The following is a 23,827-nucleotide window of genomic DNA, read 5'->3' as shown; positions in this document are numbered from 1 at the left end:
TACTTTGCCTTCAGAGTACCGAAAACCCTGGAGATGTAAGTTTTCTGATTTCTTCCATTTGCTTAGCTTTGTGTAAATACATTCCTCGGGACAATTTTGCCCATTAGTTTCGTAAACCATAAAGAATAGAGATGCTTGCTCTTCTTTCTGCCTCACCCTGAAATAGATTCACCGTACTTGTTTTAAACACCCTATGTTATTTTTTAAGATAAAGTAATGCTTTGTAAGTATAAAGAGCAATTCAAATTTGAGGCAGAAATACACCTTTCGTACATCACCAGAGGTGAGGCTATCTTGAAGAGAGAGAAAGTGCTTGATTGAGTGCCTTAAATTTCTATGAAGCAAGCAGAAATCCCAAGCTACCATCATGTCGATAAACATCTCAACCATTAGTGGAGTTCCCCTGTGGCCCAGCAGGTTAAGTATCCAGTGTCACTGCACCCTACAATGGCCCAGGGTTGCTGCTGTGGTTAAGGTTCAATCCCTGGCTAGAGAACTTTCACATGCCACAGGCACAGCCAAAAAAAGGAAGAAAAAAAGACAAAAGAATCTCAACCATTAGGGAGATCAGCTTTTTTTTCCTTTTGTCTTTTTAGGGCCCCACCTGAGGCCTATGGCTAGGGGTCGAATTGGAGCTACACCTGCTGGCCTGGGCCACAGCCACAGCCATGTGGGATCCAAGCCATGTCTGCGACCTACACCACAGCTCACAGCAACACTGGATCCTTAACCCACTGAGCAAGGCCAGGGATCGAACCTGCGTCCTCATAGAAGCTGGTCAGATTTGTTTCTGCTGAGCCACGACGGGACCTCCAGGGGGATGAGCTTTGAGTGTAACGGCTCCATTTGTGTACTGGCCGCCTCTGCCAGGTTACTGCCAGGATTTCCCCAGAGGCTGCCTCCCTGAGAGGAACCTACTCCTCCTTTTGCGACAAAATAGCTGCAGTTTAACCATAATGAGAAATTACCTATAGCCATCAGCCCCCTCCAGATGAAACTCAAGAGGCTTTGTTCATAATTTGTGGCTCAAATAACCCAAATTTTTCTACTTTCATGCTAAATCTTTCAACGTAACCTACTTGACCTCAAGTCCCTCAAGAACTTCAGGCTAGAAACACTGCAGTTAGAAATTCCATCCTAAAGTTTCCTTAAAACAAATTTTAAAAATTTGTATTGAAACTGAACAAATGAATATAATAAAACAGCAACAACTTTATCTCCTCCAATAATCAACTATCAATTTATTGAAGGAGAAATCTGTAGCCATAACCTACAAAAAGAGAGTTTTCAAAAGCCAATTAGTCACATGGAGAATCTTGAACTAAACTTTTTGTACAGAGAAAAAAAATTCCAGAGGGAAAACCCACAGAGGTCTCTTCTCCTTCCCAGTTTAACTACAAAAATAACTGCAAATCCCCAAGTACAGTAAAATTCTATTTAAAATACAACACGCTGATTTGTTTTTTCATAGGGTCAAATTATCTTCCCTTGTGCACTGTCAGCACGTTTCCCTATATTTTAAAACAAATCACAGTTTAAAGTATGCACCTTGAATCTAGCTATAAAAATATATACTACGTTTTTTACATTTAATTTTTTCCTAAATCTAAACACATGAAAGGAATCTCCCAAAATAACCGAAGTTCTGTTACATTTTGCACTTACGTCTGGCTCGTCCACTAGTCCTACTGATATGTGACAGAATCGAATGGCATGGTTTTCTCTGAAAAGCTCCATGGATTATGGGGAAAAAAGCCTACATGCTTCCAAAAATGAATTCAGTAAATACTACTCTGTGTTTCTGAAAAACATGATCTTCAAAAAGAAATGTTCAATGCCAGAACCAAATGTCAGAAAAAAAAACTGAGACTTTTTTCCCCCTTCAATAAATACCTAGATTCAAGGAAAAGCTTTGGCTTGGAGAATATATGTTATTCGCTTCCATTTTAGGATGTTGTTTACCGAAATATCATAAATACTTAATAGCAACTGTTCCTAGTGCTTCTAGCAAAAGGCAGTAAAACGAAACATAAACCTCAGCTGTGAAAGCCCAGGAGTCTTGCTTCGCATTTCATCACCGCACTTCCCCATACCCTTTTTAGGATGGCCCAGATTCTAATGATCAAGAGGCAGCTCAACTGAATTCCAAACAGAAATATTATGAGCTCCAGTGAAACTATTAATCATTAAAATGGAAAGAACAACAACAGCACTCAAAGACTCAGCCGCTGGTTCAAGCTGCTGACTGATAGCTCAGAAATACCGTATTTGGAGGAAGAGGTAATCGCACATTCCAATCCAAATTTTTATTTTACATTTCTGTAAAGCCTGTAAAACTTTCAGGATATCAAGAGAGTGAGGAACTCCATGCTCAAAGGGTGCTCTGACAATGTTTATGAAACTCTGCCACTTGACACCACAAGCCCAGGCTCACAGAGTTCAGTTTGCAAGAATTATCACCAAGTCTTACCAAGGAAATCCAGGTCTTTAGAATTTCCCTGCTTGTGCAAATCTTAAACAAACTCCTCAACCTCCTTCTTGAAGATAATGACCCCCTGAACAGGATATCAAGATCACCTCCCACAGTTTAAAACACACCTACAATGACGAGCCTTTCCCGCCCCCGGAGAAATACTCACAGAATTAATTATTCCTTTAAGAGCTTGAAATCCACCCGTGACAGGGAAAACCTGTTCCTTGGAATCGGCAATTCTTTCGAGCTTTAGGAAGAGGAGGAGAATTTAATTCAGGGGTGGCTGAGACACACAACACTTGATACACTGCATGACATTTCAGGGGCCTTCATCTGAGAAAGCACTTCACTGTCAGCACTGGGAGGTGCTGGTAAGAGTGTCACCGTCAAGGGCTGCGACAGAGGGAACTGAGATCGAGGCCAGGCCCTTTACAGTGGCCTCAAGTTCCAACCTGGAGATAGCAGAACTCTGCCAGCTGTCAGTGTCATGAGGCACAGGAGTCCCAGGCAGACTCGACCAAACACTCAAATGAAAAACCGTTTTGTGAATGGGAAAAGAATTTAATCAATAAACCTGCAAAAAAAAGCGGGGTTTTGTCAGGAAAATCGTTAAAAATTTCTCCTACACGGGCTTTCCAAATCCCTGCACTTCTAAGAACTGGATTTTCCATCAAACTAAAACATCTGAACAAGATTTGTCATGATAGTCTTGACAACTGAGTTGAAGAAGAATATTCGTATTATTTTAATCCAGAAGTTTTTCCTATATTAGTTCCTTCTAACCAAATAAGTGTCCAAGAAAGTTAGTTTTGTTTTCAGTAATGAAACCTCCTAGAATCAGATATGATTATAGCACAGATCTCAACACATCTGCCCTTTTTTTTTCCTCTTTGGATGCCGTGGACGCCAATGAGGTTCGTTGACCACTGAGCCACGATGGGAACTCCATTTTTTTCCTCTTTTTATGGCCTCACCTGCAGCATATGGAACTTCCCAGGCTAGGAGCCAAATTGGAGTTGCAGCTGCAGGCCTACACCACAAGCCACAGCCATGGGGGATCTGAACTGCATCTGCAACCTATACAGCAGCTTGTGGCAACATCAGATCCTTAAGCCACAGAGCAAGGCCAGGGATCAAACCTGCATCCTCCACGGAGACCATGACAGGTTCTTAACCCACTGAGCCACAAAGGGAACTCCCTGGCCTTTTTTTTTTTTTTTTTTTTTAAGAGATGCACCTGTAGAATACAGAAGTTCCCGGGCTGGGGGTCAAATGGGAACTGCAGCTGCCGGCCTACACCACAGCCACAGCAACACCAGATCTGAGCGGCATCTGCAACCTATATTGCAGCTCATGGCAACACTGGATCTTTAACCCACTGAGAGGGGCCAGGGATTGAACCCGCATCCTCATGGATACTAGAGGGGTTTGTAACCCACTGAGCCACAACAGAACTCCTCACTGACCATTTCTATAGAAAATCTTTAACAAGTTTTAATAAGTGTTTTAGTAAGTCATCACTGAAGAAAGTTTGATAAACTCTCAAGACAATTAGGTGATTTAGAGTAAAGTTTGCAATTCTGCTGCACTTACCTGAGCTTGTTCGAAGTCAAGGACACCAACACAATAAACTCTGGCCCCCAGTGACCTGGATATCTTTGCCTATTAGGAGAAAGAGAGGGAGAGAGGGAAGCAGAGAGAATTATTCAAATCTCGAACTACAGCACGCAGAGACAAACAGCAGAGTGCACTGGGCTGTAAAGAGCAGATTCGGCTCAACACTCACCTCCTTCTCTGCGTACGATGGCACCAGACCGTCCAACTTACCGTCTGTCAGAGCAATTATGATACTGGAGGTTTTCAAACCTCCTGCTTTCTCAATTTGTTCATTTGCCTGAAAATGAAGAAGAATTGTCCAACTCACAAGTTAATCTAAATTTTAACCAACACATTCAATCAACCTAAGATTATAAGACCAACAAATCAAAATATTACAGACTGGTCTTTAAGACACAGTATTTTGTGTTAAACATCTTAATTTGAAACATAGTCACATTATAGAGTAGTTACTATTGGGTTTAAATGACAAGGACCTTTTTTTTTGTCTTGGTTGACTATAACCACAGAGAAAACGTGGTTTTCTGAATATAACCGCAAAAAAAATGTGAGATTTCTTAAAAGGCAAAATACCATCCAAACTTTACTTATCACCATGGCAAATGTTCGCTGTCTGTCTTATGCCTAGAACTGAAAGCATTTTTTAAATTTTAAGATAAACATGTAATGAAGTCCGTGCGTTTTACTAGAGTTAAAATTTATTTCATTACAGAGTAAGAAAACATTCTCTCCCAAACACGCAAACAGAAAAGAACCTACTAGCTTTAGGCCTTCATGGATGTACGTCTCTCCCACGGGACTGACCCGCTTTAGATTGTCCAAGCCTTCACTGATTTTGCCTCTGAAAATAATATATTATAAAATTACATAAAAGAAAAACAAGGAAAGACCACAAGAAGCAGGTCTCAAAAAACACGGCAATTTTGCAATTCAGGATCATTTCATAAGAAGTAAAGGAAAGAACATGGGCTTTCAAGGCAGGTAGCTCCTCATTTGCTCTGTCATTTTGATGAGTATTTAATCGTGTCTGTATTTCAACCATAAAAATTAAAAGGACTCACAATGAGAAATAACTTGGAAAAGCTAAGCACAGTCCAGGCATTTTGAGCTAAGAACAGATATCTTCTATCTTATTTGTTTTACTAAATTCTAAGGAGTAAAACTTTTCCTTCATTTAAAAAAAAACCCAAGAATTGAATAGTTCAACTTAAGTGAAAAACATATTTCTGAAACACTCACCCTACCTCCATACAAGTTGGAAATTTTCTTTGTAATCTGTAAATTCCTAAAGCACATTATTTACCCCTTAATTACGGAAATTAATACGTCCTACTTTTGTCCCGCTCCGCCCCCCCCGCCCCCGAGTAGTGAATCTCATGATCGAGTCACTTCCGCGGCATCTTCTCACCCGGCCAGACACCAGCTCCTCCTCTAGCATATGTAGGAACTAATGCCTATTTGATGAACAAATCAAAGAATAAATGACTGGATGGATGGGTGGATGCTAATGGATTCTTGAGAAACAAAGAATCTGAATATAAAAGAGGCAAAACCATAAGAATAATCTTTCGTCACGACTAACCAGTTGTCCCAGTAGAGTATATATAAGCGACGTATGAATACAATATTAAGAGCTATTTCGTGTATAAGTTAAAGACTTATTTTTCAGGTTTTTTAAATATGGGTTCCAGAGCTCCTTTGGAAATAGAGAAACCACAAGGATCTTGAGATAAATAGAACCATGTCGCAAAAACAATCCAAAATAAACTCACATCTCCTTTTTAAAAACTATAATTTAAAAGATCAGAAGAGAATAAAATACCCGGGAATACACCTGACCAAGGAGGTAAAGGACTTATACGCCGAGAACTATAAAACATTCATCAAGGAAATTAAAGAAATGGAAAGATATTCCACGCTCCTGGGGTGAAAAAATCAATATTGTAAAAATGGCCATACCACCCAAAGCAATCTGCAGATTCAATGCAATCCCCATCAACTTACCCATGACATTTTTCACAGAACTAGAACAAACAATCCAAACATTTATGTGGAACCACGAAAGACCCAGAATTGCAAAGGCAATTCTGAGGAACAAAAACCAAGCAGGAGGCATCTCTCTCACAGACCCCAAGCCATATTATAACGCCATAGTCATCAAGACAGTGTGGTACTGGTACCAAAACAGACAGACAGACCAACGGAACAGAAGAGAGAGCCCAGAAATAAACCCAGACACCTATGGTCAATTAGTCTTTGACAAAGGAGGCAAGAGTATAAAATGGGAAAAAGAAAGTCTATTCAGCAAGCATTGCTGGGAAACCTGGACAGCGGCATGCAAAGCAATGAAACTAGAACACACCCTCACACCATGCACACAAATAAACTCAAAATGGCTGAAAGACTTAAATATAAGACAAGACACCATCCAACTCCTGGAAGAGAAGAATATAGGCAAAACACTCTCTGACACCAACCTTACAAAGGTTTTCTCAGGTCAGTCTCCCAAAGCAAAGCAACAGAAATAAAAGCAACAGTAAACCAATGGGACCTCATCAAACTGACAGGCTTTTGCACAACGAAGGAAACCAAAAAGAAAAACAAAAAGACAACTTACAAAATGGGAGAAAATCATTTCAAATGATGCAACGGACAAGGGCCTCTCTAAAATATACAAACAACTTATAAAACTCAACAGCAAAAAAGCCAATCACCCAATGGAAAAATGGGCAAAGGACCTGAATAGACAGTTCTCCAAGGAAGATATACAGATGGCCAACAAGCACATGAAACAATGCTCAACATCGCTGATTACTAGAGAAATGCAAATCAAAACTATCACAAGATACCACCTCGCCTCAGTCAGAATGGCCATCATTAAGAAGTCCACAAATAACAAGTGCTGGAGGGGGTGTGGAGAAAAGGGAACCCTCCTACACTGTTGGTGGGTGTCTAAGCTGGCACAACCACTATGGAGAAGAGTATGGAGGTACCTTAGAAAACTGTATATAGAACTACCATATGACCCAGCAGTCCCACTCTTGGGCATATATCTGGACAAAACTCTCCTTAAAAAAGACACATGCACCTGCATGTTCATTGTAGCACTATTCACAATAGCCAAGACATGGAATCAATGCAAATGTTCACTGATAGATGATTGGATTAGGTAGATGTGCTATATATACACAATGAAATACTCCTCAGCCATAAAAAAGAACAAAATAATGCCATTTGCAGCAACACGGAATGGAAGTAGAGACTCTCATCCTGAGTGAAGTCAGAAAGAGAAAGACAAATACCATATGATATCACTTATATCTGGAATCTAATATATGGCACAAAGGAACCTTTCCACAGAAAAGAAAATCATGGACTTGGAGAATAGACTTGTGGTTGCCAAGGGGGAAGGGGAGGGACTGGGAGGGACTGGGAGCTTGGGGTAAACAGATGCAGAATGTTGCCTTTGGGGTGGATTAGCAATGGGATCCTGCTGTGTAGCACTGGGAACTCTGTCTAGTCACTTACGATGGAGCCTGATAATGTGAGAAAAAAGAATGTATACATGTAAGTGTAACTGGGTCACCAGGCTGTACAGTAGAAAAACATATATATATACACAAATAAATTATTAAAAAAATAAGAAGAGAGAATTGAATATATTATTTTCAGAATTTTAGTTTTTAAATAGGAGCAAAAAAAATCCTTTCTAAATAAATGTTTGCTATTACTTAAAACAGTAAACAGAAGTATAATGCTTTAAATAAAACATGGAGAGCATCCCTACTACTGGGGAAGATAGAGGGAGGAGTTACTGCAAAATGTATATTATTTGAACATCAAGGAACTTACAGGGGTCACACACAAAATTATATACATGTATATATACACACACATATATATTATATATCGTATATCATTAAGACAGATGTCAAAAATAGTAAAAAATATATATATTTTGTTATCCTACAGTATTGTGTGTCAAATGAAATAAGTCATTTACCAGAGCCTCATTCACATTTTAAAAGTTACTTATTGATTCTATTTTGATATTGTAATGAAAATTATTATTAGACAAGTTCTCTATCTCAAGAAGTTTTCAGGAAACACAAGACAGCTTTCAAAACATGCTCCTCCCCGATTCTGTCGGCTCTACCAACCACACTGACTGGCTCTTTTAATCCTTGGTTTAAAATCTACCCATGCTGAACCCGTCTCCACCTTCAGCACACTCTCTGTCTCAGGTGCCCCAAACTCATCCCTGTTCAACTTTTACTACAATGCATACTTTTGTTTCTTAAAACATTCCACTTTAAAATAATTAAATATTTTCGCTTTTCAACTAGACTGGACGTCTACAGTGGACTATCAACAGAGCTATTATTTACAATGTATCCCCAAGCTCTGCACTTATTATTTACTGTAATGACTTTTATGAAGCAAGGGTTCAATAAATTTTTCAATAGGAAGAAAATTCATAATTCCAAAGATGATGGAATAAATTACATAATTTATAGACTTGTTTTATCTAAATATTTATGTTTTAATATCTACAGAAACAACTTGAAACTGATTGTCTGAATGCAGATAAAAACGAAATATTTGGGGCTTCCCAGAAATGAGTGGCAGCGTGTCCTCAAGCATTCCTGTTTGCTGCCAAAAGAGAAATGAAAAAGACAACTGAAACTCAGCTTTACACGGACAGATTTTGTATGGCAAAAACCGCCTCCTCCGTTCAGTGCAGATTCGGCCCAGCCTCCTTCTGCGGACCAGACACCACCAGGAAAAGACTCTAAGCTGAAGGGACCTGCCAAACGTGGGATGCAGAGTGTTTGGGAAGGCAGGCCTCCGCTGCGTCTTTCATCGGAAGAAGCCAACCACCTCTTGCTTTTCCATCCACGCCCACACCTGCCCGCCGTGACATTCTCAGTTGCCCTGAAGTGCACCACTGCTTTCGCAGCTTCAGGATCCCAAGAGGGAACACATCCTCGCCCACATCCAGTAACATCCACACACACACACGTCCTCGTCTGTCACTTTTCAGCAGAACCACATACTCTGTCAGCCTCCCTCCATCGAGTGTCACAAAATGGGAGAAGGGAAACCAAAACAAGATGCTGCCTGCGAAAGATCCTAAGCAACTAACAATAAATTAAGCTTCTGTAGCAGTAAATGGTCAACGGGAGGAAAACAAAATCACGGGGTAGGTAAAAACAGAGCCCATCGTCTACACTGCAACCTAAAAAACGCTGAAGGAAACCAGGGGCAAATGGTAAAAATAAAAGGAGGAAGACGAACGCGTCGTGAACATCAGCTCCGATGCATCTTAGAAGATCAGTTTCACTGCCCTGAATTTGGCTTCAACGTTACGTCTTTCAACCACAAGGCACAGAAATACAGTAACTACTTCTGGTGTTTGTTGTGAAGCTGTCGTCAAGGATGCTGCTACCGTGACACACGCGAAACCCCCTATGCGGTCACATGGCAGGAGTTTCTCTGGCATCCCAGAGTCTTTGCTCCGCACTTCCTCCTTTCTGCTAACTACAGCCATGCAAGCTGTTTCTCGCCTGACTCGCAGGAACCCCACGGTAAATTTCCTACTCATTTAGAAAATTCTGCTAAGTCCATACGGTTGTCCTCTTTTCCGAGATCTTGACTTTTCTTTGTAAAAGTTAGTCATTTTCTGCAATGTCATGACATTCTGTACAGCTCGGAGTACTTTCTGGGAAGAGACAATTTAAATAAAGTGGGATGTGAAACCTCTGTTTTGTTGCTGTTCTTGAGCACTGGGGACCAAAATCTATCATCAACCCTTTCTTCTCGACTTTATGTTGACTGAAAAGAGGCGGGTGTGGTGCTTGGGGGAGACAAAAACACACAGACTCATTTTTTTAATCTATAAAATTAACGCTCTCAGCTCTGCTGGTGTCTCTCAAGTTTCTCCGCTGAATAAGGAAAAGAAGAGATAAAAAGGGAAGAGGAAGGATAAGAAGATAAGAAAAGGGAAGGGAAGGAAATAGCAACTACAACTACTGTGCCCTGGGCCACATCAATAGCTTTCCTCCATCCATAGAACACTTGCGACTGTGGCAAGGTTGAATGTCATAAACTAAAGATACATTTTATAAAGAGCGACATAATAAAGTGGTTGGCAGAAAATCCTGACTTGACCAACTATCACAATCGAGCTACACTTTTAAATGCCTTCTATTTATGACCAATGATGTGCATTTGTACAATATATCTGTTTGTTTGTTTGTTGCTTTTTAGGGCTGCATCTATGGCAGATGGAAGTTCCCAGGCTAGGGGCCCAACTGGAGCTGCAACAGCAGGCCACAGGCACGGCAAGGCAGGATCCAGCTGCATCTGTGACGTACATCACGGCTCACGACAACACCAGATTCTAAACCCACTGAGCAAGACCAGGGATCAAACCCGCATCCTCACGGCTACTAGTCAGGTTCGTTACCACTGAGCCACACTGGGGACTCGCATCTATGTATTTACCTTGAGCTTTTCAATGCGCATCATCTTAAGTTTCCAGATTTCAAAGCTCTTTCCAGGCTTCAGTCCGTCGACCTACATACACATCTGCTGGGCACCTGCCACACGGGAACACTGATCCTACACTCACACTTGCTCCACGGCTACCCCCACACCCATCTCCACGGATGCAGAACGGATACGAGAGAAGACAGACAGGCAGGGACAGAGGAGTGAGAAGTACCCACGCAAACTGCTTCATCACAGCTTCTCCCCTGAACGGCCGGGCTGCTCTTCTAGAAAACCTAAAAGGGGGGCAGCCTGGATGTGAGGTGACAGACGGCACAGGGGATAATAAGACTCTGGGCTCTGAAGCCAGGCTGCTCCTTCAACTCATCTGATCTCTGCAACCTTCAGTTGTTTCATGTGAAGCAAAGGCAACACTCCCCCTAACTCCACAGGGCCACGGGACACTTCGAAGCGGTTAATGCACCCAACGCACCGTACACGGTGAGTGTCACGCAGCTATTGGTTGTTGTTATTTCACCACGTGATGTGTCAGGGGCTGAACAAGGCCCTCTGCCAGCCAGCCCTCAGGCCTTTAATTACGCAGCGCGGCGGCATCCACCTACGAACGCAACACACACGTCAAGCAGGGGGCCTTGGCCACCTTCCTTCCCAGCGCTGACACTCACGAGTCTCGGAAACTGCGTGACTTTGGTACGTCACGTAGCCCCTCCGAACCTCCACTTCTCCCGTCTGAAAGCAGGGGTATGGATAGTACTTCTGGTGTTATGAAAATCAAAGGGGCCATGACATTACATAGTTAGTCCACTGCACGGCACCTGAGGCTTCAATTCTCCACACCAGCCACTCACATCAATTCGCTGAACTCCCATCTCTTAACCACACAGGAGAAGGCACGCGTGAGTTACCAGCTTGGTCTGTGACCGTTTGTAAGCCTCACTTGAGAACCTCCCTTCACTGGTCCCTCATAAGACACACAGAATTTTAATGCTTTATATTAAGTCAGACAAACGCTAAATCATACGTGCAAGTGTTCAGTACTGCTCTGGAATGAGTGCCAACCATCTTAAACTGTACTTCTTCAAAGCACAATTAAAAAACATCGTAGGAAAACTACCGTCACTGCCAATAAAGAAAACTTCAATTCTCAAATTCCTACATACTGGCTAATTCTTACGACCTCGTGAGTGTGAATGTAATAATACTATCCAAAATCACGGCAGTAAAGGAAGACGTGCCTTCTAGTCGGACCTGGCTCAAGAAGGAAATAACGGCAATGTTAAAATAATAAAAGTAAAAGAAAAGTACTGATGTTCGTAAATAAACAGTTTCAATTTATACAAAAGAATAAGAGGAATGGGAGCAAAAGGCTAATAATAAATAATCAAAGTAAATAACACCTGTCATTCAAAATTTGCCGAGATGGGTCATGGGTTCACCAAAATCTAAAGACCGAATTACCAAACTAATTTATTTTGTTACACACAGGTTTGTTTTGTTTTCAGATGGCATATTTATTGCTGAAAAATATTCATATTTCACATTTCAGTATTATGATTACTTTCCAGACAATCTCAACTGCAACCTCTATCGACTCCTTCCAGCTCCCTGTGCCCACTCTCCCACCAAGAGATGGAATTTGGTCCCCAGCTCCCTGAATCTGGCCCAGCCCTGTTACTGCCTGGCACTAGAATAAGAAGTGATGTTCTCAGATGTCTGAGTCCAAGCCTTGAGAGAACCGGAGACTTTCTGTATCGTATAACACGTGCTCTCGGGATGCTCTCAGAAGACGCTGTGGAAAGCCTAGGCCACACGCAGAAGAAGCTAACAGCTCGAGGTGCGGTCCGGAGCCAGTCTCAATGATGACAGCACCAGGTCACATCACACAGGCCACAGACACCTTCCATCTGAGCCATCGACCCACAGAACCATGAGAGGGAACAAAAGGTTCTAGGTCTGGGTGCTTTTACCATCACTGTGCCAGCTCCAGGCCCAAAAAGCCTTAATGAAGCTAGGGCATCTCCTCTGCTGTGGCCTTGGCAGCTAGCTGCCGTGTAACAACTCCGACTACCCGGAGACCACTATGGTAGGAGGAAACCCAACCTGGCCGTGCGCAGAAGCCACACGCAAGAGAATAAAGACTCCAGACAACAGCCAGCACCAGCACCAGCACCAGCACCAACTTGCCAACCACGAGAGAGAGGTTATTTCAACTCTTCTCGCCACGCCACCTTCCTCGATGACAACATGCGAAGCAGAAGAACTGTGCCCATTCAAGGCACAGTATCAGGCGAGACAATACATTGTATTCACACCACTAATCTGGGGGTAGTTTATTACGCAGAAATAGATCACCAAGATAGAACTGTGCCTAGTAAAAGCGAGAGGGCCCTGAGGAGATTCGCAGTAAAGACTAGAAGGGCAGTGAGCAAATTTGTTAGTGGGGTTCAGCTTCATGTTCACGTTCATGTCTGATGCATTCTATTGGTTAAAGTAAGGCACAGGCCCATCCCAGATTTTTATCTGTGTGTGTGTACACACACTTATATACAGATATATATGTTATACATACTACGTATATAATCATATACACACATGTATGCACATATGCATGGATGCATTTTGCGTTTCATTGGAAGTTACAGAAGAACAATCGATCACAAAAGCTAAAAGCTTCACACATCCATGCGACCAGACGCCAAGTCAGAAAACTGCATAAACATAAATGTTGCAGGTATTTATATGATAGGTCAGTTCTGTTCTTTGTCCTTAGCAGATTATCAGCTAGAGTTATTAGTTCTTGAAATCAATAAAAACTGCAAACAAAATATAGGAATCCACAAGAAGTTTACAATGATTAGCCAGTTACACAACACCCAGCACCATTTAATGTCTCTCTGATAAGGTAAAACACAGTAGACGGAGTAGAATCTGAAACAAAACAGTGTTCTCCAGATTGTTATTCCTGTCTATGCACAGTGACTCCCGATTTATACTCCACCTCGCACTGCACGTTACCAGCGCGATGACAAGTACAGCATTTAGGAGAACGTCTGACACACAGCAAGTGTTCAACGAGCTTTCCTGCCCTCACTGTCTCCTTCCAGTAATACACCACAATATTAATCAGCCTGGCAAAGCTAGAAAAAAATTACAGGAGGGAAAATCTGTTCATTCACTCAAACATGCCCACTCTAGCTGTCCACTTCCTAGCGTCACTATACGCTGCTTCATTCATTCACGCCAACATGCCCACTCTAGCTGTCCACTTCCTTGTGTCATTATACGCTGCTACACAACATACTATAGGAAGGATAAATTGAAAAACAATTGTTCCCTACTGACTCTTCAACTTAAAATGTTTTAAAAGTTTCAAAAGAGTGAAAGATGATTTTCCGGGCACAAGTATTGCTGATATGTTCTATGACCTTAGCAACTTGTACTTTATATAAAAACTCGCTTACTGTTTATTTCGCATGTCATTCTAAGGCCAATATATGCCAAGGTCTCTGTGGTCCAGAGCCCAGACCCATGAATCCCAGGCAATGGTCCTAGATTCGAAAACACCTGCTTAAAATGCTCCACGCAGTCTGGCGTGTGAAACGTCGTCTCCAGCTCAGTCTACACTTACCGAAGTGTGGCCCACGGACCAGACCTTAAGTCCACGCCTGCTGCACTGCACGTAGTTTCACTCCATATGCCCGCCAACGTCTCAGTGGGCCTTGGGAAACCGACCTCTGCGTCTTCCCAGCTCAGTGCGCCAGGTGTGTCTCCCAAGCACGGGTGACAATGCAGTTAATTTTCCAGAACGTGCGCATAAACCTGTGACACTTGATGGGACCCTTCACTGCAAGTAACGACTCACGTGCCCGCACCTGGAGTCCCGGTTGCTGCCCTGCCCAGACCTCTCGGGACGAGCACAGTGTGTGGCCAAAGCCCACGTTTCGAAACAGGGGTAATTCCTTCCCTAATAGAATCAAAACAACAGCAATTACGGCCACTTCCTCTCACTATGGCTCTGGCCTACAGACTGGAGTAAATTTAGAGGATGACTACATGCCTTTGCACGAGGACAAATTCTGACTAATTATGCAAACCAGGGAAGGAGGAACAGAAAATCTGCGGCAGTGCGACGGTTAAGTGCGTCCTGGCCCCACGACAAATAGCACACTATTGCTGAAATAAAACGGACCAACCTAAGTGTATGGGCCTAAAAAGCTGAAGGCTCTGCCAAGCCTGGACCTCACTGCTCAGCCAATAATGTTGCTGGCAACGGAGGGCCCATCTGCCGGACTCTCTTCCATCATAAAACCAAAAAAAGTTAATTTGTGTGTGTGTGTGTGTGTGTGTGTGTATTTATCATCCTTCACAGAGGTTCCTGCGACCTCCTTTTCTCAATCAGTATCTCTCACATATATTTTCCACGGGACACACGTGGATTTCCAACTTTTTTTTCTTTTTTGGCTTCCCTGCGGCATAGGGAGTTCTGGGCCAGGGATCAGATCTGAGCCTCAGCTGTGACCTACGCTGCAGCTGTGGCAGCTCTGGATCCTTTAACCCACTGTGCCAGGCCAAGGATGGAACCTGCGTTGGTGCTGCACCGACACCACAGAACCTGCTGCACCGCCGCAGGGAGTCCTCCAACTCCATTCGATGCACATGCTCTCATTTAATAACAGCAGCATCGGTTAAGGGGTACTTCAGGTGAATGCAGTCGTCACCACTGTGAACGGCGCTGCAGGGCTTAATTTTGCACACATACCTATATCTTCCACACTGGGGCTGATATTTCAGTAGGACAGAGTCCTAAAATGTGGGAATTTCTGATAGGAAGCTCCTAAAGTTTTACAGACACCGACAGATTTCCCAGTGAAATGAATGAACCAATTTATAAATTACCAACTCTTATGAAAGATTACAAGTAAATTTTTAATTTAAAGAAATTAGAAGAAATCCTTTTAAATAATAGAAGTATGTATAGTATTTACACTTTCATGTAAATTTATTCTAATGACTTCTCTTTAATTTTCTACAAGTTTGTCTAAGGAAGGCTTTTCCTAGTAATTGATTATTTTTCTCAGGTCAAACAATTAGATGACTTTTCAACTTGGGGACAAGTAATAGAAAAAAAGAGTTGAAAATGTCTGTAATTGATCTGTAACTGCAGGAATGAGAAAATTAGCAAATATAAGTCATGATTTAACACTTCTCAAGGAGAGAAAATAAGTGACAGCAGCTAATAACCCAGGTTCTAGAGCCAGACCAACCCAATCATTCATTCGACCAGTATCTACTGAGCATCTGCTCTGTGCCAAGTGCTGTTCTAGGTGCTACGTATACGGGTGAACAAAACACAGGCGACCCTTCTGCTCTCGTGCAGTTTACATTAGGATTCTGGAGATAAAATAAATGGATTAATTAACAGAAAAACTTCACAAAGTCATAACCAAATAGAGTATGATGAGCCATTCCTGGGGAAGTGAGGCAGGATTCCTTTAGACGTGATGGCCAGGCAAGCCTCTCAGAGGAAGGGATGCGAGGATGAGGCCTCAGTAAAAAGAATGAGGTAAGCCACAGGGAAAGAAAGAGCAAAAATGCTAGTGTGGAAACAAGCGTGGCCTGTTTAGGGCATGGAGAGGGGGCCAGGGGGCAAGACTGTGGCACAGGATGTGGTTGGAGAGGACTGGTGGCCATCGGGCAGGGCTTTTCGGCTACTGGGAGCCACGTGCTTTCTAGCCTAAGCCATCGGGTCACCTTCAGCATGAGAACAGCATGACCTACTCCACTCTGTAAGAGACCATTCGGGCCAATACACTGCGGACCACTGACGGCCGTGTCCTTGGACACGCTACGTGAGCCTTCTCACCCCAGCTTCCTCACGGATGACGCTGAGATAACAGGGTCTATGACACGGGCTCCGCGTGAGGATTGAGAGAAGTGACGCGGGCAAAGCATTTTGCACACTATCCAGCACATAATAATGGTTCACTAAATGTTTTCAACGAAATCGCTTTACATGATTAAGATGACACTGAACAGAACTAAGCATAATTCACTTCTCTCAATTAGGTCACATAAGAACTAAAATACCCTTTAAAATCAGTCCTGATTCAAATGCTCTCACATTGAGAGGCTGGACGTTTCCAAACTGAATCAGCACTTGGCGCTTTCCTCTTACCTGACCCTGTAGCACAGCCCTGGGCTATCTGGGTGATTGTGTACGCCCCACTCCCACACGCAGGCAGGCGATTATTCATCCCTGTGCTACTCCCGGAGCCCGCAATGCTAACACATCGCAGGTGAGGTAGCCAAGGCAGGGAGGTCGGTGGGTGGACTAACGGATATGGGAAGGATAAAGATGACGGGGCAAGAGAAAAGGAGAGGGTTTCAAAATAATGAAGTCTTAAATCAGGAGGATGGAAAATGTATGGCTGACCATTTCTTGTGTCATTTTTTCTTATTCTATTCGTGAATTATGCAGCATCAGATTTCATGCTGAAACCTTAACAGAAGATACAGCCCTACCATGGGGACTTACTGCCTTCCAAGCTTGCCCCATTTCTACTGAAAATACTTAGCAACCCTCCAAGAAACAGAAAGAAGTACTTCTCATATCTATCAAGGTGCTAAAGAATCATGAGTAACAGCACCAACGTCGTGAAACCCACTGTGTTTGATCTTTGTGTCTTTCATGCACTCAGATCGAGCTGAGTTTGTATGTAGAGCTTCCCTTTCTAGTCTTTGAAACAAGCATCCCCAATAGCTGTGCAAACATTTGTTCGGTGATCTTGCATCTAAATATGCAAATGGCTTCTACACACTTAAAAGTGAGCAATGGATGAAAAGTGGCCTTATATCCAAACAGAGAAGACCACAGAAATTGGAAAAGTTACAGATGTCATTAAATAAAAATAGTAAAAGAACAACTAGGTTCAAAAAATAATATCCTTTAGTGGAGACTGTTCTGTGATACACAAAATATGTTTTTGTTTTTGTTTTTTTTTTTGCATTGGCTTATTTTCAGGACTTACAAGGCTTTTAAGAAATCATGGTAGATTATGTTTGCAGTTTATAGACATTAAAACTGACAGACTGAGTAGATGATTCACCCCAAATCTCTAAACTGGTAAGTGGCAAAACCAGAATTCTAACCCAGGCCTTCTCGGTGTACTTTCCGCCACCCCAAAATAATGCAACATGCCAAACTGTGCAATTTGTTAAAACTGAACTTATCTCCATTTAAAAAGAGACAGAGGAGCCAACATGTAAAAAATAAGTTGCAGGTAGCATTATTAAAATTCCTCCTGCAGTATTACAAATCTTTTCAAGTGGACAATATCCCTTTATACAAGCATGATTCCTCCCTGACCATTAAAATACCACACACTCCCCGGCTGCAGAAGATAAGAGTAACCACAACAAAGCTCTCATCTCCTGAATACATACGTGCCAGACTCTGTCCTACATTCTCCACATTCAATTCTTACAGCAAAACCTTAGGAGGTAGTAGTATCAGCAGCAGCAGCAGCGTCCTCATCATTACGGAGACGGGACAAGTGCGGCAGAAGGAGCTGAAGCAACTGGTCCCTGACCATTTGGCCAGTTAATTGGCTCAGTGACTTTAGCGTCAACATTATGCTGCCTCTTAAAACAGAGGCCCCTTTATCCCATTCTAACCTCTCTCCCATCAGATCCAACCATAAGGGAAGAATCCCTAATTGAGATTAACGATTTAAACCCCTTCCACGCACGTCTAAGCAGTATCAACCCTGCGGACCACTGACTGTACTTCATCAAAACGATGGAGGACACACATATAAAGTACCCAGCAGAGGAGCTCCCATCGTGGCTCAGCAATAATGAATCTGACTATTATCCATGAGGATGTGGGTTCGATCCCTGGCCTCGCTCCGTGGGTTAAGAATCCCGCATTGCTAAGAACTGTGGTGTAGGTCACAGACGCGGCTCAGATCCTGCATGGCTGTGGCTGTGGCTGTGGTGCAGGCCAGCAGCTACAGCTCCGATTTGATCCCTAGCCTGGGAACGTCCTTATGCCACGGGTGTGGCCCTAAAATAGCCTAAATAAATAAATAAATAAAGTACCTAAGAGAGAACCCAGCCCAGTGTATGCAGGTGACAATTACAGCGTCTTCTCTGTGCCTGGCATCACAGAGGATCGCTTTTCTCTGCACAGGTGCTCCAGAAACGTTAACGTGGGTTTTTTTTCCCCAACGGATGGGCTGGATCAAAAGCTGTTTCTTTCAAAATTAAGCTGGGCAATGGAGAAAACTCCTTTCCATGAAGGCAAGGAATGCCATATGCATGGGTTTCAGAAGCTGTTGTGTGGGGGTCCCTAGGGACTCTGCTGCTGCTCTGGCCCTTGATGAGACCCTGGGGCACGCGAGAGACGATGGACGGAAGGATCAGTGGGACAGCGGAGGTCAAGAGCTGGACTCCCCGCCTACAGAGAGATTCCCCTCCCGGAAAAGGAAAACTTGAAGCACAGATAAATTAAGTTTGATTTTCCACATCCATTCTGCGGATTTTAAATACGTCATCTCCCTGAGGCCTTTTAAATACTATGCATTTTAAAGAAAAAACACTTTACTCAAAGAAACCGTACACGCACAATTTTTCAGAAATCCACATATTATGCAAAACAAGGCACAACAGCCACCCTTGCAACTTCAGTCTGGAGAAGTTTGATTTCAGATCCACTAACCCATTCATTCATTCAACACGAACTGAGTGAGAACTGCCCTGCATACTTGGTGTTCAATGACGCAGACACCGAGAGGAAGGAGAAAACCTCCCTTCCCTTCGGGAAAGCGACCACTCTTCAGAGCATGTCAGGAACCACCTCCAACCTGCTGCAATGATGGCTTCAAATGGCACAGAAATATAAAACGCCGTGACCATGGTTTGGGGGAAAAGCACATAGGTATGAACTGATGGATCCGTGTGTATACACTGAAAGCGAGGTCCTTTACAACGGCAAACCTGTTCAGCATCAGCGTACCTCCGAGGACGAGGTCTGTTCAATCCAGTAATTTATCCAAATCGACCCCTATCTTTCATCTCTCTAATGTTCTTCAAATTCCTAGTTGATTAATATACTACAGCTGAACAAGAAAGATGTAGAACTACTTACAGTAACAGAGAGGGGGAAAGATGGGAAGTAGTAAACACACAGCTAAGGAGAGAGCTGGGTTTCACTGTAAATTCCACAGCCGATATGAATGATATTGATTTTCAGGTTATCTGCTCGTTTATATTATTCATACCTCCTCTCCCCTCTATTAGTGAAGAGAACTAAATTGTCTCTGCACTTGCTTGATTCCACTGAGAGGCCCAAATCACCACTTGGAAGTATCAATCATGCCTTTAAGATTAGTCTCTACTAAAAGCCTGCGGCCAAATGATAATGCACTAACCTGTCTCCAGTTAATGGCAAAATAATGGTTGCTTGAGAAGAAAACACAATGAAAGATAATCTCATTTGAGGGCTGCAAAATAAGAAAAGAGGCAGTTAAAACATTTGTAAAAGAAATATTGATACAATACAGATGTGGAGCTGGGGAGTCTCACTGAAAAGCAGTCTCATTGAATGGTCCAGGCTCCTTTCAAATGGAACTGCCTAAGCAGATCCAGTAACTCTGCTCAACATCACTGCAGAAGTCACTGGGATTTAGTCGGGGCTTCTCAGCCCTCAAGCACTGCTCCCTGACCCACAGGGCCCTCTCGGAAGAGCAGCACGAGCAACACGAATTCCAGGCCAATGTAAAATTCTCTTGTAGAAGGTGCTTCTTCCTTTGGCGTTCTCCTTTATCTCCTTCTAGGAGGCCCGTCCCTTTCAGGGTGTTTCGCATTAGCAGTTTCAGGACTAGAGAAGAGCCGGTTTGATTTAATTGCCACAACCATGAACAGAGTTCATACACAAGTTAGCCTGAAATAAGAGCACCTAAAGGGCGTCATGGACAATGGGAAAGAGACGAACAAACCCCACTCTGACTAGACATTTTCAAATTTTTCAAGTCTCAACATCACACTTCCAGGGGGCAACAGCTGTGCTGGTTAGCCACATCTTTAGGCTTTAGGCCTTGACCTCACAGAATGGGTCTTGTTTCCAAGCCGCTCTATGCAGCTCTTACCAAGACCTGAAACTGAAGATGTGAAACCGAGATCTCTAAACCGAGGCTCAGAGTGATGTCAAAGGGTTGCACACACTTGAAAAGTCATCCTCGCCCCCGACGATGCTCTGCTGGCGAGTAACTGAGCACACCAACGTGGGCCAGGGAACGGGGGGTTATCTTAAAATGCCGCCTTGCACACCAGACCAAAGGAGGGCCCTACTTCCTGAAAGGGGACTGAAATGACCCACTGCTTCCAAGCAAAACCTATGGGACCCTGCACCCTCTTGGATGAAAGCAGAAAATTTATAAACAACGGTCTCCTCCGCCTTTGACATTTAAACAGATAGGGCCTCGTTTATCTTCCTTTCTTAGACAAGTTTACCTCCGACTCTGTCCAGAAATGACTGTTAGGCTTGGCTTCTTGAGCAGGAGCCTGATGATTGAACATGGACAAGCATACATTTTTATAGGGATAAGCTCCCTGCTGCCAATAACGGAAAGCAAGGATTGCCTAGGCCTCCACAGATTGTTTGAAGTTACTTGCAACATGACTTTCAAAATGTTTTGATCATCCAAGCCTGTTTTACAGAAAACATTTGGGCTAACAAGACTGAAAGAAGCAATATTTAATGATACGGCTCCTTTTCATGTCCTTTCCATTATCTTGATAAACTTGCATTTGCTCAGTGCATTTTCTTCCTCCCTTTAAAAAAAAAAAAAAGGAAAAAGGAAAAAGGGGGGAAAAAAAAAGGCCTAAAGAGCCTAGTGTCCTAGGGTTATTTTTAAAGGATACCACTAATTCCTAGTTACCTCTAAATAACAGAGGAAGCTGGATTTCATAGCAGTTATGCTTTTTATAGGAGAGAAACCAATTTTTCCTAGTAAAGCTTATTGCATATATAGAACAGTTAAATTTTAAACCAGCCACACACCCACACATTGTGTAAACACAAGTCGGTTCTTTAAACACACACAAGTGCCTTTTCTGGTGGTGGGTTATTAACACATGTTCATTTGAAGTTTACCAACACTTTTTTTTTTAATAAGGACTTCAACAATACTAAGAATTGTGTGGAAAGGAAAATATATTATGGATACTATTAGCATAAAATTTTTAATGTGATAAATTATGAGAAAGCATAACTGAAGTTCAAAACAGATGAAAATTCAGAAAGGAAAAGACATTTGGAAATTGTATTTGAAGAGACTTCCCCAGAGCCTGAGCCAAGTTTCTGGGATCCAGATGAAATAAGCCCTCAACTACTGAAGGGCTGTCCTAATAACAGCATGTGTGTGATAAGACCTTGAGGCACTTTTTAAAAAATCACCATTTCAGCAACGGCTTTCCCTGCGAATGATTTCCAAAAAGGGGTACCCTTCCTCCCCTTTGCTCTACTTCGCTCTACCTCCAACTCTACTGCTTAGGAAAGGCAAGTGGGAGAAATACCTCACAAATCTCTCTGTAAGTTGATGGACAAAATTGTAAATTTCAATCCAGTTATTGGCCACACTCCCAGACCTGAAAAAGGAAATCGAACTGATCAGAAAAAGAGCGCGTTTGCATGGGGGTAGCCTGACCTCTTCTTCAAGCACAGTAACAGTATCCAAAGCTGAAACTCAGATGCCACCACAGTCTAGGAAGTCAACCCATCTTCAGGGACCACCTGCCTGCTAACTGTCCGGAGGAGGTTCCCAGCTCTTCGAAATAAACACAGCCTTCCTGGGATGGAAATGCAACCACACTGGGTGTGCTGACCTTGGTCTTTGCCTAGCTAAGATGAAAGCTGTGCTCGGGAGAAAAACCAAGCAAACTTGAGCCAGTGTGAGGCAATGAGGCCAAGGGGGGCTGAGAAAGAGTCTTGTCTGCGTTCCAGGGTGGCAGAAGGCTACCCCAAGTGGCCGCACTCCGCGGTCTCAAGAAGCCCCCTGACCGGTCAGCAGTGACTGCCCATCTCCCTAGAGAGCCTAGGGGCTGGGCATCCTCCCCTCACCCCGCACACATCCGAACGCGCTCGCCTCTCGCACAGCAACAGCCCCAGGGCACGGGGCACCCCTCCCCGGGTCGCGCACACACACCTCAACTTCGCCAGCCACGGCTCCCCACCCAGTGCCACGCTCCCCAGAAGCACTCACTTGTCCAGGACGAAGTAGAGATCAAAAGCTCCACTGCAGGACGGCTGCTCCTGGGCGCTCACCAGCGCCCCAGGACCGCTGAGAGCCAGCAGCCACAGCCCCGGGACCAGCCAGCTCCCGGGACGGCGGGCTGGGAACGGCCCCGCCACCATCCTGCGGCCGGGGGCCTGCAGCTCCCTCGGGCTCCGAGCCCCCTCGGCGCGACCCCGGCGGGACGCTAGGGTGGCAGGAGGGACCGGGACGCACCCCGGGGTGGGGGGGCTGTGGGCAGCGGGGGCGCCGGCGCCTGGGTCCGCGGGACCCACTCCCGGCCCGAGGAGGAGGGAGGGAGGGACGGAGGGAGGGAGGTCCTAGGAGGACAAAGGGAGGCTCGCCGCCGCGGCCGCCGCCGGAACTCTCGACGAGCCCCGGGGCAGAGCGAGCGGTCCGCCCGCGATTCCCGAGCGCTGCTGCCCACGCTCAGGGCCCACGGCGGCGGCTCCCCGGGCGAGCTGCTCCCGGCCCGCGGGCCAGCCTCCAGCGGCCGCCGGGAGCGCGGACTCCGGGGGCCGCGCGCGGCGGGACGGGGGCCCGGGGCCCGCTGCGTCCGCGTGGCCGTCCTCCGGCGGGCGGCCCGGCTGCCTTCGGCGCCCCCGCCTCTCTTGCCGTCCTCCGCTCTGGCGGCGCGCAGCCGGGCGGGCCCCGGCAGAGGAGGAGGCCGAGCGGCCCCGGGGCTGCTGGCTCCGGAGAAGCCGCCCACACCAGGCCGGCAGCGGCAGCGGCAGCCGGCCGGTCCCCGCGGGGGCCCGAGCCCAGGCCCGCGAGCCGCACACGCACACTCGTGGGTTCGTGCAGAGTTAAGACGACGAACGCTCGCCGGCTTTCGGGAAGCGGAAAAGTCGCTTCGGAAAACAAACGTCCTCTGCAAAGTGCACGGCCCCTGGCGCCGCCGGCCCGGCCTGCTGCAGCAGCTGCGCGGAGC

General features: G+C 44.5%; 1 protein-coding gene across 2 annotated transcripts in view; it reads right to left on the bottom strand.

The window, feature by feature from the left end:
* ANTXR2 (ANTXR cell adhesion molecule 2) overlaps positions 1-23,180 on the bottom strand; it is a 149,224-nt gene extending 126,044 nt beyond the window's left edge. The window contains exons 1-7 of one of the 2 annotated variants that reach the window (XM_003129371.7): positions 22,867-23,180; positions 22,181-22,252; positions 20,035-20,106; positions 4,850-4,931; positions 4,260-4,367; positions 4,067-4,135; positions 2,640-2,720 (exon numbers count right to left, since the gene is read on the bottom strand). In XM_003129371.7, the coding sequence (XP_003129419.3) occupies positions 2,640-2,720; positions 4,067-4,135; positions 4,260-4,367; positions 4,850-4,931; positions 20,035-20,106; positions 22,181-22,252; positions 22,867-23,018 (636 nt within the window). In that variant the 5' untranslated portion in view covers positions 23,019-23,180. The remainder of the gene's footprint in view (positions 1-2,639; positions 2,721-4,066; positions 4,136-4,259; positions 4,368-4,849; positions 4,932-20,034; positions 20,107-22,180; positions 22,253-22,866) is intronic. The other variant, XM_084973731.1, reaches the window with a different exon arrangement.
* Between the last annotated feature and the right edge of the window lie 647 nt (positions 23,181-23,827).

This window comes from Sus scrofa, chromosome 8 (assembly GCF_054392235.1).
Source record: "Sus scrofa isolate SSC_HxYL_T2T_F1_AM1 chromosome 8, Sscrofa_HxYL_maternal_Yorkshire_Landrace_v2.0, whole genome shotgun sequence".
Lineage (NCBI taxonomy): Eukaryota > Metazoa > Chordata > Mammalia > Artiodactyla > Suidae > Sus > Sus scrofa.
Note: the sequence above shows the minus strand (reverse complement) of the source record. Positions and strands in the feature narration are given on the sequence as shown.